Source organism: Tursiops truncatus, chromosome 18, assembly GCF_011762595.2.
Source record: "Tursiops truncatus isolate mTurTru1 chromosome 18, mTurTru1.mat.Y, whole genome shotgun sequence".
In the NCBI taxonomy this organism is placed as follows: domain Eukaryota; kingdom Metazoa; phylum Chordata; class Mammalia; order Artiodactyla; family Delphinidae; genus Tursiops; species Tursiops truncatus.
The window spans coordinates 32,375,313-32,390,131 of NC_047051.1; the positions used below are offsets into that span (position 1 = coordinate 32,375,313).

The window sequence follows — 14,819 nt, forward strand, 5'->3', positions numbered from 1 at the left end:
ATTAAAAAATAATCAGACTAAACTAATGTAGAGTAAGTTTTTAATCTCCTCTAGCTCTCCTATTGCATGACATGATTTACAAGCGGAAGGTTACCCTGCTATATTATAATATCTCAGATAATTAAAATGAATTTGGGAGTATTTTTTGGTCCTTGAGCACACCTTCTATAATAACCATCAAGCTATTATTGTATGCAACTGGGTGATTTTAATTTCAGGAGATTCCTAAGGCAGAGACCCTCAGTTGGATATACCTAGTCAGAGAGCTAGAGGTTATTTCTGGCTCCAACACGTGCCACTAATACGAGACGTTCATCCTAATCAGGTTTTCAGTAATTTGAATTGTCCCCCTGAAAACTGGTCCCACGAACAGAAAATAAATACTCCAGCACCATATCTCATCATGAGACCTGGAAGTCATGAAAGCTGATCATAACTGAGATGGCTCATGAGTCACAACTGGCCTTTAGGCCACACTCCTAACCCATGACCTTTGCTGCTTTGGACATTAAATTGTGTATATTTAAAAGTCAAAGTACAAAAAAGTCTGGGAGATCTAAAAAAATGGTCAAAGAGAGTTATTAGAAAACAACTGTGGAGTGAATAAAATCATTGAGAAAGAGGAGGGTATGAAACAGCTAACAGAATTGAGCACTTATTATTCACTATTGACTCCACACATGCACGCTCTCCCTTAAATCTCACTACAACCTAATGAGATAGGCTCTAAATTCACATACATTTTATAAATAAAGAAAATTAAATTGAGGGGTATTAAGAAACTTCCCCCAAATTTTATAGCCAGTATATGGTACTTTAAGAATTCAAACCCAAGTCTAATTAGACTAGAAATGCAATGGAGGATATTTGAAGGAACCTGGAATACCAAGACAAAGTCATTTTAACCCAGATTTGTGTTTCAGTACTAGGAACATGTGGCATGGCAAGTCTCAGTAAGCCAAGAGCTAAATGGTTTTAGTTTTTCAGTATTTAAAATAAACCATAAAGCACCTTAGGGAAAGTTATTTATCCATCTATCAGATATTTATTAGTGATTATTACATGCAAGGTATTGTTCAAGACATTAGAAATTCACCAGTAGGTGTCTAAGAGAATGATTCCTGCCATGATCACGGTCATTCTTATGATAAACTAATAGACAGATTAATGGACAGAACTTAATATAGTAAATGAGAAGGTAATGAGTGCTTGAGGGAAAGATAAAGCAGGGAAGAGGAAAAGAAGTGTTATGGGCAATTTCAAATAGGGTACTCAGAGAAGACCTCCAAAAGTTGACATAGGAAGAAAAATCAAAAGGACATGAGGAAGCAAGCCATTTGGATATATGTAGGAAATAAGTCCAAGGAGAATAAACAGCCAATGTAAACCTCCCAAGAATGTGATTGGCATGTTTGAAGAACAGTACAGAGGCCACGTGGTTAAAGCTGAGTTAGGGGAGAGTGGTAGAAAATGAGGCACGAAACAGCGAGGCAGGGGCACATATGCAGAACCTTGTCAACTATAGCAAGCATTTAGGCTCCTCCTCTGAGGTGGGAAGCCAGTATAAGGTTACAGGTAGAGACAGAAGATTATCTGCCTTATGTCACTAGCTGCTGTGTTAAGAACAGACTGTGATATAGATAAGTTGACATAGATATCACTTCTTAATATTATCAAATTATTTCACAACATTTTACATTTTACTTTCATGTTAGATAGAACACAAACAAAATTGCGTACCTTTTGCCACCACATGAAAAAAGGGGTAAGATCAATATAAATCACAATTGAAAATTCAGTTTTTGAGAAACTCACTAGAGTTGGCAACTCAATGAAATAGCATATCATTCTGATCATGCTGTGTTTTTATTCATTCTAATAAATTAAAGAATTGCAAAGTTATTTAATATAGCTGACATTCTACTAATTTCAGGGGAACAAAGGTAACAAAAGCTCATAAGAGAATTCATTCAGAGTTCAATTCCACTTATCCTCCCACTCTACAGAGAACACAATTGGTAGTATGTAAGTGATTTTTTCCCATTAATGGCAGGATTTGATATTACTATTTTGATGTAGATTTGAACTAAATGAACTCAATCCCTTGATTAAACAAGACTTTATCACAAAATATGCCTGCACACTTTTGGCATTTTAACTTTATCTTAGTTCATAATATAGGCGCTATACATTTATTATTATGATATATTAGAGATCATTCCATTTTCTTTCATATGAGAGCAAAATCTAGAGGCAAAAGTAGTCTTTTCTTCCTTTCCACAGATACACATTCTCATGACCACTAGCTTCTTTCCAAAGGTCCCTGATGAATTATATTCCACAAATGCCAAACAGCCCTCTCACCCTTCCTCATGCTTAGTTTTTGAAACAAACTGCAATAGTGTCACATTATAAAATCACCTTGTACAATTCCCTAGACCATGGATTGCAATTTTCCTCAGAGAGGTGGTAACCAGCAGCAAAAACAAACAAAACCTTGCTGACGATGAGTCTCTCAAAGGAGAAGATTGAGAAAACCAGTAAGCTTTGCATATTTTGCCTTACCCTTCACTGTCTCCTGTGTTACATTTCTAATTCACTCCCTGGCTGATCTCATCCAGTCCCACAGCTTTAAATTCCACATGTACATGACTGGCTCCCAAATTTATGCCTCCAGCCCTGAACTCCCAGTTTACATCCTAACTACATATTTCATAGGTCCACTTAGATGTCTATAGGTGTTTTAAGTGATCTTCCCTCCCAAAGTCTGTCTCTCTTACAAGTCTTTTCCTCTTCTCTGTAAACAGGATCTCCTATCTTTCAAATTATACAGGCCAAGCACCTTGGGAGTCATCCTTGACTCCCTCTCATACCCTAAATCCAATCTGTCAGAAATTCCGGCTTCTGGATTTGGAATCTGCCCTTCTCACCAGAGACACTGCCATCAAGCCTGTCAAGCCACCACTATGTCTCACCTTAATCATTGTCATAACATGTTAACTGGCCACTGCCTTCAATTTACGCCCCCAGCCCGCAATCTGTTCCTCACACAGCTGCCAGAATAATCAATCTGATCTAAATCTAAAGCACAGATAGGATAATTTCACTTCTTTGTTTAAAACTCTCCAATGGCTTTCTCAGGATAATGTCCACGGGCCTCACAACATGGCTGCAAGGTCCTGGTGGCATCTCTCTGATGTCCCCTCCTATTCCCACACCCCCTCATTCACTTTGCCACAGCTCCAGCCTCAGCTGTGTCACACTCACATATCCCTCAAAGCCTGGCGCTTGTGGTCTCCTCTGTCTATAACATGCTTTCCCAAGACAGCCACACAGGCTTCTGCTCAGATGGGAGAGGCCTTCCCCAGCCATGTTAATCTCACACGTATGCACCGCCCTCATGCCACCACTTCCTGAGGAGTACTTAGTATTACTTGATATTACATCACGTTTTTGTTTCTGTGTATATTGTTACTATACTCAACCAAAATGTAAGACCAAGAAGGAGTAAGAGACATGTTCACTGCAACAAACTCAGAGTCCAGAGCAATGCCCAGCACACAGTAGGTGTTCAATAAATATTTGCCAAATAAATGAACAAACAAATGAATCATTGCTGAGCCAAGGAGACGGGTATTGAAATAAAACACATGAGACAGCAGTACAGTTACCAATATAATCTCAAGGTCTAAATTCATCCATAAAACACCTGGTAATCCAGACCCCTGTAACACCAAAAGGCTGAGGCAACACTAATGGACCCGAAGCTATTTCCTCAGAAGCATCTAATGAGAACTCAGATCAATACCAGAGATGTTCTTAAATATACTCAATCTATCAGCAGTGAAGCTATGTTAAGTTCCACCATAAAAAAGCCTCTAATTTTCTGTGAATTTCAGTATATTTGCCTAAATCGATAAATCTGTTACACATTTTATACTACCTGTTAAACATGTAAAGAAAAAGGTGTAAATGGCCTTTTAAGAGTTCTGTCAACATGTACCCCCATTGTGTCATATGTAGGCAGAATTAAGAAGAAATCTGTGAGAGAAAAGATCTTCAGAGAAAATACTACGATGGGCAAGACAGATATTAGCTGACAACTGATGTTTAACTACTTAAACCAACAGACATTAGCTGACAACTGATGTTTAACTACTTAAACCAACAGAATTTCTATAAGTTTCACTAAAAATTCAAATGGCACTGTGATCATTTTGACTTAGGCTGCTAAAGGAGATGAAAAGCAGAAATAAGATCATAAGGAAAATGACAGAAGTATTACATGTCTGAAGAATTTCAGGCTACAGATCAATGACAATTGAAAGCAAGCTAAATTAATAAGCCCTAAACTAGGTGGAAGAAAAGCCATCTGCACTAGTGAGCCTATATTAAGTCCTGGATCCTGGTAGAAGCATGTCAAGAAGGTTGCAAAGCAAAGTGACAAGAATAACTGAACAACAGCTGAACGTTTGTGATCTTAAGAGAAGCAGACCTCTAAGATTTAAATAGCTATGGATAGAGTTATAACAGTTTATTATTCTAAACAAATGTCCTCCTGGGTAGATTTGCAGATGAGACTGCCAGAGTGCTATCTAGAACATCATGGAATATGAAGGACCTGGGACAACTGGACAGGTACCAAAAAGCAGCAACTGAAGACAAACAGAACTTCATATTTTCCAGGAGGAGAGACTGGCAAGATTTATGCCACTGACAGACAAGACTGAAGATGAATTATTAAAGAGTAAAGGAAATAGTAATTATAAGAAGCCAAAGTGGGTCCTTGAAGAAGACACTGTATTGCACTAATTCCATGTCTTTTGTTAAGTTTTAAAGTGATAATTCTGTGAAACATGAATGATTTTTTGTCTGGACATTTGCAAAGCACTCAAAATAATCAGCACTTGAGGAATGAGAGAGATGGATATTTTAAATATGGGAAAGCGATGGCTCAGTGGACATCTTCTTTCAGGTCCCTCACCAATCTTGATCAGTCTTTTCTTAAATTGTTTCAATAAGCTGTGATTCTTATACCAAATCACAATTTCCTCAACACTTTTTAGAATATACAACCACTGAGTACCTGAGTATTGACAGACTTAAACACCATGGCCTTCTGAGTTAAAGAAGGATCAGGAAAAGGTCCAACGTAGGTGTGGTACCAGGAGAAAAGTGGAATACTGTGACAAGTCTACAAGTTAGGTGGCAGAATCATATAGGGTGATTATATTCTGTTTTGAAAAAAAGTGTGAAATTATACTTTTATGCCCAAAAGTGTTGGGTAATTGGTCTACTTTTGAATTAACCCATTCTTACCCAGAGAAATAATTGTCTGGAGACCCATTTTAACAAAAATTAAAATAACTATCTCAGGGCTTCCCTGGTGGCGCAGTGGCTGAGAGTCCGCCTGCCAATGCAGGGGACGCAGGTTCGTGCCCCGGTCCGGGAAGATCCCACATGCCGCGGAGCGGCTAGGCCCGTGAGCCATGGCCGCTGAGCCTGCATGTCCGGAACCTGTGCTCCGCAACAGGAGAGGCCCGCGTACCACAAAAAACAAAAACAAAAACAAACAAAAACAAAAAAACTATCTCAAGAGTATCTAACATTTTCATTTCAAAATATGATTTAAAAAAAATACTCTGTATTATACCATAATGATGGATACATGTCATTATATATTTGCCCAAATCCACAGAATGCACAACACCAAGAGTGAACACTATAGGGAGGGTGGAAGGGAGACACAAGAGGGAGGAGATATGGAGATATATGTATATGTATAGCTGATTCAATTTGTTATAAAGCAGAAACTAACACACCATTGTAAACCAATTATACTCCAATAAAGATGTTAAAAAAAAAAAAAGAGTGAACCCTAAGGTAATCTATGGACTTTGGACAATTATGATGTGTCTGTGTAGTATACCATGTCAAGAAGTTCCAAGCATACATGAATACTATGACTATATTCCAGGGTAATAAGAACCATTTAGATATATACACTGGGCATTATGGTAGCAAAGAGGCAGGATCCTGAATTCTACAGGGAATAACAGAAATGCTAGGGAAAGAATTCCAGAAAGGGCTTCCTCAAAGCAAAAAGAAAGGAAAAGCAGCCTATTGACAGCCCTGAGTGTGGTGCCTTGAGAGCACAGCAAGTTGTGGAGGAAAGACAAAGCACAAGGAGAAAGTAAGACAGCGGACGGGGCAGGAATTGCCTCCTTAAAGACCTAATGCTGGGTGACTGGGTGGCTAGGAAGGAAGGGATTATGGAGAAGTCTGAGGAAACACTTGGGGGTGATCGGTATGTTCATTATCTTAATTATGGTGATGGTTTCATGAGTGTACTTATGTCAAAATTAATCAAATTCTGCAAATTTTAAATATGTGCATTTTACTGTATGTCAATTATAGCTCAATGAAGTTTTGTTGGTTTGTTTTTAAAACTTTAATGCTATTCTAAAAATTTTAGACATCCATGTAAAAGTTATGGGAAGCAACTGAAGCAGTTTAGGGAGCTAGTGAGGGATGGTCAGTGGCATTTCATTGCTTATTTTACAACTTTACAAGATGTTCCACACAATCAAACGAAAGACTTAATCCACTGCTATTTATCACGTTCCTATTATGTGCAAAGAACCAAGCTTCTCCCAAAACACAGAACGTTCCTTTAAGTAAGTAATGTGGATCTTCAATTCACTCATGTGAATTACAGATGTATTCTATTTAAATAAACACTCAAATTTGATACAATCGATAAAGTCACTAAGGTTGTTTGCATTATATAATCAACTTTAATTCCAAACAAGAGTTATGTAAAATAGTAAACAAACAAAATGCAGCTTACCTGGACATCTGTGTTTGTTTACAGTATTTCTCTTTGGTAGAAAGGCAGTGTTCAAAAGTAACACATCCAAAATGCTAATAACCAATGTCAATTAAAGACCAAATAGAATATATAAAATATAACATGTAAATGAGAAATATGTTTTGTCATGTATTACTTACATACAACTATCCAGGGTTCTACGTCCTATAGAGTTTGGTATACAAATATAGTATTCAGAAATATGTGAATATCCATTAAATTGTACGTCCTTGAAGCTTTCTTTCAACTATCCTTCATTAAGGGAATAGTTACAGAAAAAGTCATAGTAGGGACCATGAAATACCACATAGGAATTTCAAAACAACACATTATAAAACTAAAAGCCTCCAAAACATATTTCACGGTGAAAACTTTCAGAACAATGTGCATATGAACATGCATACATTTGTAAATATAAAGAAATAGGATCGGAAAGTCAACAAAATGTTAAAAATGATCATTTATATGGGATGCAGTGGGGAGTGAGATACAAGGAGCTTCTACATTGTATTCAATATTTTTATATGCTATTTAAATGTTTTATAACACGAATATTTAGGTGTATTTTAAAATGAGGCATTTTTAATGCAGGGAAATTTGCATGAACTTCCTACAACATTTTTTGATTAAAAAAAAAACAAAACAGGAGGTCTCTACCGCACAAAGTTTAAAAGCCCTGCCCTGCAGTGACACCAAATGGTGGTAGATCAAAATACAGTACACAAAAAGAACATTGTTTAATTCAATTTCCTATAAACATTATGATTCCTTTGAAGAATTGGCAGCTTAACAGAACTAAATAATGTGGAAACAAATACTCAAAAACCTAGAATTTTTAATCAAAGAAAGTCTAGTACACCAAGTTTCAAATGCAAATTGTAGGCCTCTTTGTAAACTTCAGCTAAATCTTGTGATCCCACTGAATATTTACATATCTTATTTCTCACACAGTTAACCATGCTACTGTGAGCACAGTGATTTTACCTAATGGCTTATTGATCAGAAGATCACTGCTAATATAAAAAATACAGTCACGTAACTAAAATCAGGTTCTACACAATGGGAACCAACTTTTGGTAAGTAGGCAATATTTTGGGGAAATAAATGAGAAGGTTCTGGGGCTAAAGAGGGAACGGAAGAATCCAAGAAAAGAGACAGGTAACTGATCCAATGAGTGAGAGTTTCTAGGAAGAATATTTTCATTTCTAAATCTTATTGATAGAAAATTAAGTTGAATAAAGCATGAGGCAAGGACATGCTAAATATGAACCAATTTCTCAGCAAAAAGTTGTGTCCTGGACTATCCAGGGAAAAGAATATTTCAAGTTCAGCACATCAGTTAGTACTCAGTGTCTTCTGCCCAAAACCTAAACCAACAAATAAAATTAGCATGTAAACGGTCTCATTCATTTCAAGTCACACAGAAAGATATAGAGATGAACCGCCTCCCAGAATGCTCCTCTAAAATAACAAAATACCATTTGACTAGAACACTTAGTCTCTCAACATTAAATGACAGCTTGTTCAGACTTTTTGATGGGCTATTGTTTTCCTTATGCCAAAATCCCCTGGAAAACAAAGGACATATAAATACACTATCAGCCACAAAACAAGTCAATAATCGCATTAAACTACTAGGTTCTGAATTCACAGCACTGGATATCAGTTCTAAAAGGTACCAGCCACCACCATGTCAACACCACTACTAGACTACAAGGCATAGACAGGGCCAGCTCTGGAACACCTGAGAACTGTCCTGCTCAAACTGGCCAATGCCCGAGTCAGAAGGGCTGCAGGGAGAATTAGTTCAGGGAGATACCTTAAGATTCTGAATTACCAGTAATAACAGATGAGTGACTAAACCCTTAGAACCATAAAAGTACCCAGGTCTAGTACACCTGCATTAAGACTGCTTTTTAAAGAATAGAGATAATATCAGGATTAAAGAATTTTGCTTCCAATTTCAAGGGAGAAATAAATAAAAGTGGATATGAAACTCTGTATTACAGGAAACCTGGAAAGAATATAGACATAGCAAATGGTTTAGTGGTTGAAAGAAAGCTTAAAGGATGTACAACTTAATGGATATTCACATATTTCTGAATACTATATTTGTATACCATACTCTATAGGACATAGAACCCTGGATAGTTGTATGTAATACATGACAAAAGTAGAACATATTTCTAATTTATATGTTATATTTTATACATTCTATTTGGTCTTTAATTGACATTGGTTATTAGCATTTTGGATGTGTTACTTTTGAACACTGCCTTTCTACCAAAGAGAAATACTGTAAACAAACACAGATGTCCAGGTAAGCTGCATTTTGTTTGTTTACTATTTTACATAATTCTTGTTTGGAATTAAAGTTGATTATATAATGCAAACAACCTTAGTGACTTTATCGATTGTATCAAATTTGAGTGTTTATTTAAAAAGAATACTTCTGTAATTCACATGAGTCAAATGAATGAATTTACATAACTGGATAAAAGAAAAATGTAAACTGACTGGCAAGTAACATAACTGCAGGGTTTTAACTGATTTTTGTTAAAATGAAAACAATGCTAGAAATCACAATATCAGTGTATAGAACCTGAAGATGAAACAGAGCTAACAGCAAGTCTATCTATAGTGAAAACAAATAAAAAGGCAAGCTTTGGCCCTATTTGGGTGCAAAGGCTATCCCAACCTTTGACTCTTCCTTGTTTATGACTCTGTGATGATTTTGCATCTAGAAATGATTAGCACTTTAGGTTTAGTCAATAAGTAAAGGCTTTTCTACAAGAGAAAAGTCTTGTAGGAATCTGCAGTTTAGCTTACCTCAAGATAACAGCCCGTCTTTGACATATACACAATTACATTAAGCATATAACTTTTAAAATAAAACAGGGCTTCCCTGGTGGCGCAGTGGTTGAGGGTCCGCCTGCCGATGCGGGAGACGCAGTTTCGTTCCCCGGTCTGGGAGGATCCCGCATGCCGCGGAGCGGCTGGGCCCATGAGCCATGGCCGCTGGGCCTGTGCGTCCGGAGCCTGTGCTCCGAAACGGGAGAGGCCACGGCAGTGAGACACCCGCATACCGCAAAAAAAAATAATAATAATAAAAATAAAAATAAAACAGCATTATGGGAATCTTTAAAAATGTACCTGGTAATTATAATCAGTTTCCTAAAACCACCAAATTTATATCATTTATACAATGTTGATAAATTGAAAATACATCACTCTTTAATGAATTAGTGAACTTATTGAGCTTTTAATCCAGAAAGGAGAACAGAAAACTTCAAGGCATTCCATGCTGTTCATCATTTTTTGGGTAACTCTCAAGTATTGTTGAGAACTCTAAGCAAATTTTCCTGTCTTTTGGGGGATGGGCAGGAGTTTGAGAAGTAGGGAGAGCCAGATTGGAAATGGTGAATAATTGATATGGAAAAAAAGGTGAAGTTGAAGAACATTACCATTTGTCACCCCCTCCCCCAAAAAAGAGTATATAGAAAGTTTTCATTTTTTCTTCAACTGTCTTTCTGCTTTCTTCACCAAGACAATTATATTTTACAATGTTAGTACAACACAAACCAGAACTTGAAACAATATTTTTAGGAATATTCATAATCAACAGGTAATGAAGCTCTGTTCATATTTCCATAGCAGATGGTTTTCAACAGCATCACTCCCTTTCTCATTATATTCCATTTGTAGTCAGGTATGATCCAGCATGGAATGTGGAGAGTCAAGGTCAAGTTTGTGTTGACATGTCCTGAAATGGAAGTGATCCATTTCTGTCTTAAAATCAAAACTATAACCTCTAGCCCTGGTATCTGGGAATATAATTGTTTTAACTTTCTGATCCCTCTGAGCACACTGCTTGTAACTCATATCTCTTTGATGTGAACTCTCGTTTTCAAAGGCGGGCATAACCTGGCTATTTAAATAAACCTGAAATATCTGCAAGTTTGAGTTCATTCTTCTGTGACAATCACTAGAAAGAACATGGGATAGTTTTAAATCTCTGTGATGATATGCAATATAAAAGGTTACTCGTTAAATAGACATTTTCACATAAGTTTGTATGTGTTTCAGGCTTAATGTGGATGGGAATATTTCAAAATTATAATTTTACATGTTATGCTTTTCATTCAAGAGTCAAAAAAGATGGGCAAAAATCAAAACTCTAAGTAGTCTGTGGTTGAAAATGTAATGCAAATTCTCCTGTGTCTCATATGGAAGATATTATGCCAAATAGGGATCAAGAGAACGACAGAGTGACCAGGTGAAAGAAAATAAATAAGGAAATTAAAAAAAAAAAGAAAAGAGAAAAACAAGATGAGGAGAAAAGAGTATTCTGGAGAATTGGGAAAAAAAAAAGCATTTTTCTAAAGATAATAAATTTAAAAGTTTCATAATAAAAATTATAAGGCTGTGAACAGGAAAAAGGTGCTTTTTTTTCTTCTGAGTTTGTGAACTTTGGGTTCAGGATGGAGGGTGAGGGAGGAGGGGAGGTGCTGTAGGAAGGGCTGAGTAGAATGGGTTCATGAAGACACAGGAAGGAGTTTAAGAGCAAACATCGACAGCATGCCAAATATAGTATGTAGACATAGTCCTTTAGTTATCCAATCCAAATTTTCAAAATTATATCAAATACAATTCCATCATGTCCCTGGAAGTTGGTAATAATATAGCTGAAAGCTGCAGGAAAAAAATAATCTTATATATTAAAAAAAAATGAAATACTACTTTAAAATATCATCATGATGGCTGAGTGTAACCAATCTCAAAATGATAATTTAATGGTAGAAGGAAAGAGCAGGAGAAAAGAAAGCTTGATAAAAAATCTTAAAGTTACAATACCACTAATATATAACACTGGAAAGTCTTTTTTCACCTCTTTAGACCCCAACTTCTATAAAGTAGGAAGCCAGAACAAGGTGATTATCAAGGTATCTTGAAGATTTTCTAAAATGTATTCATTTTTCACCCTCATTGCCAAGAAAGAAACTATATTTCTAATTTCAGAGTCTAAAATATGAGATGAACTGAAGTGAATGATTAGAATGAAAAACTGAAGCTACTCTCGCAATATGTTGGAATACACAGCACTAGAATAAATCACAAATATACTCTCCAGTTTTAGGAGTACAGGTTTCATTTTACATTTTGACATTAAAAAGAGAACTTAAAAAAAATCACGTTTATGCTTTTGAAAAAAATTCTTGGACTTCATTTATGGCTAGAATTTCAATATATAGTTTAAAATCAAGATAATTTCCCATAAATATCCTCAGGTTTAAAAAAAATGCAAGATGGACATTAAATGTTTTTGAGCAATGATGATGTGAAAAGCCTTACATTTCCTTTTCTCTATTTTTGCACAGTATAAAAATCCCCTCCAAAGAGAGCTGACACTGAGAGACAGTACTTACCACAACAGCAAACTGCTCGGGTTCACATAAGTTGTTATAGTCACTCTTGAACTGAGACAGTGAATTTAACTGTTCTTGATCAGGAAGATGCTTCATTAAGTTCTAAAAATTAAAACCAAAAGAAAATATCTTCACTAAATATGCTTCTTAAATTCTAGGAAAATTTTTTAATAAACTATGGGAAGGAAATCATTGAAGAAGTTAATCTTTAGTTTTATTTCTAGGTAACCTCCCTAATACTAAACCTTAAGTTACATTCTCTGCATCTTGAAAGCAACCAATTTTCCTCTTCTCTATCCAGGGTTATTATATATTCAAATCAAGTACTACTGAATATTTATTTGATTAGCTATATATTGGAGAAAGAAGAATTCAACCTATACCAAAGGAACAGCTTTCTCACCTGGATAAATGTGATCAATTACATTTCAGCTTTAGGGAATTAAATGTGATAAATTTCAGGCAAAGCCAAACATATTTTAGCACTTCACTCACAGGGATAAAAGAAATCATCATATTGCTATTAATAGGGAAGGTAAAGAATGGAAAAGAAATCAAGGGAATTGTAATGACAGCATTTGCAAGATTTAACCAATATGATTACAGTTTTAATAATAAAAATGAAGACATCTCTAAAACAAAGTAACTTTTCTGATGTGAAAGAAAATTTGAAAAGGCATTGAAGACACAGGATGATACACCTTGCAGATGAAAGCATATAGAGAGAACTTAAGTGCCATGGCTGTAACAGCCCTTTGCCTATATCATCTGCAGCCCAGAAACCACAGGTTCATTTGGTTGTTCTGGCTCCTTTGTCCACGCACAGCCACAGAAATGGATCACTTCCATTTCAGGACATGTCAACATGTCACAAGCCACACAGAAAACAGAAACACTCCCAATGGAGAAAGACCAAGGGAATACGTATAATTACGCTTCTCTGTTAAACCATCCCTTAGACAAAGTCTATATAGATCCTCTGTATCAAAATATAATCAAAATATAATCGACTATAATAGTATTATAGCGAGTTAGTATACGGATATTAAAATTAAGAAAGAAAAGAGTGGTTGGTGCTCACAATTCCAAATTACACCATCTATAAACTCTGTACAAGCCCAAAGTCAAGTACAAATTATAATTAACCCTACATCATGCTGAATATATTTAAGGAGGAAAAAAAAACCCAAAGGTGTTATTAGTTAAAAAATAATGTTAGAGAATGTTACATATCAAAGAGTTAGATCAAAGAACAAGTTTTTGACTCACTGTGTACCTTTGGACATAAACTTGATTGACTGGCCAAAAACAAACAAAAAAGTGGCAATTTAAGATCATCCCTAAAGAAAGTATTCACCGTTAATACTATCAAACTGAATAAAAACAATAAAGGTATATGATTTTCCCATATAAACAGAAGCTTCCCTTAGTAGAATTGCCTGAGATCAAAACACCTGGTTATTAATATTTTCTTTTAATCATTCTAGTTGACATCTGATCTATTTATTACATTGGGCTTCTGAATTTCTTCAGCATCCTTTCAGATAATCATCATATCCCCTTAAGTATTTTTAGTTAATATATACTTAAGTTTTCATCTTTCATCACAAATTCATTAATTTTTCACTTCATTATTTTTGCTTTCTAAAGTAATGAAACTATTGTGATTTATAAGAGTACAGGCCCGACCTTCCTTTGTCTCTCCCTTTATCATATTTCCCATCCTAAGCTCCTATCGAACTAAATTCTTCAGTTGCCCCCACACACCCAGCTTTTCCCTCACACGATCTCTCTGCTCTTTTCTACATACATGCCATATTCAACCTTTAAGGACACTTACACACAGATACGCACACTTAGCACATTACCTAGTTCTAAAACAACCTCAACACAGCCATGTTTATCCTGTATTATAGTTATATATAAATGCCATCTCCCTTGCCACTCCAGAAAGGTAAAGTCTATGTCCGATTGAGCCTAACACCATGCCCTGCACATGGTGAGCACCATGAAATACGTGCTAAATTAATTAATTAATTAAAGACTGGTGGGACAAAGGTAAATGGGTAACAATGAGGTGGAAAAATAACATGCAAAGATGACATCAATACTGACATCTTGTTATATATGAATAAATAACTAGATATGCCATAATAAGATCATGACAATGAACAAAGCCTACCAAAATAATGATTTATTACAAAGTAATGTTTTTTCCATGCCCTGTTCAAAACAGGCAAGTTCTTCACTTTACAATTAGAAAGTATTTTTAAAATTAAAAACAAGACTTCAAATAGCATAAAATTCTATTGTTAATGAATATTTGAAGACTTTGCATATGTCCAAACTAAATTTTTAGATTTTAAATTCATAAGATTGGTTTTATATTTAGCAAGTGTGATAACCAGAATAATGCCCCAATCCCACTAAAATGTTCACACCTAATCCCCAGAACCTGTGAAATATTAGGTTACATGACAAAGGGAATTAGGGTTTGGGATGGAATTAAAGTTGCTATCAGC

General features: G+C 35.7%; 1 protein-coding gene across 1 annotated transcript in view; it reads right to left on the reverse strand.

Annotated features, from left to right (window-relative positions):
* DIAPH3 (diaphanous related formin 3) overlaps nucleotides 1-14,819 on the reverse strand; it is a 539,529-nt gene that overhangs the window by 253,576 nt on the left and 271,134 nt on the right. Inside the window, exon 20 of the mRNA XM_073795265.1 lies at nucleotides 12,298-12,399. Coding sequence (XP_073651366.1) covers nucleotides 12,298-12,399 — 102 coding nt within the window. The remainder of the gene's footprint in view (nucleotides 1-12,297; nucleotides 12,400-14,819) is intronic.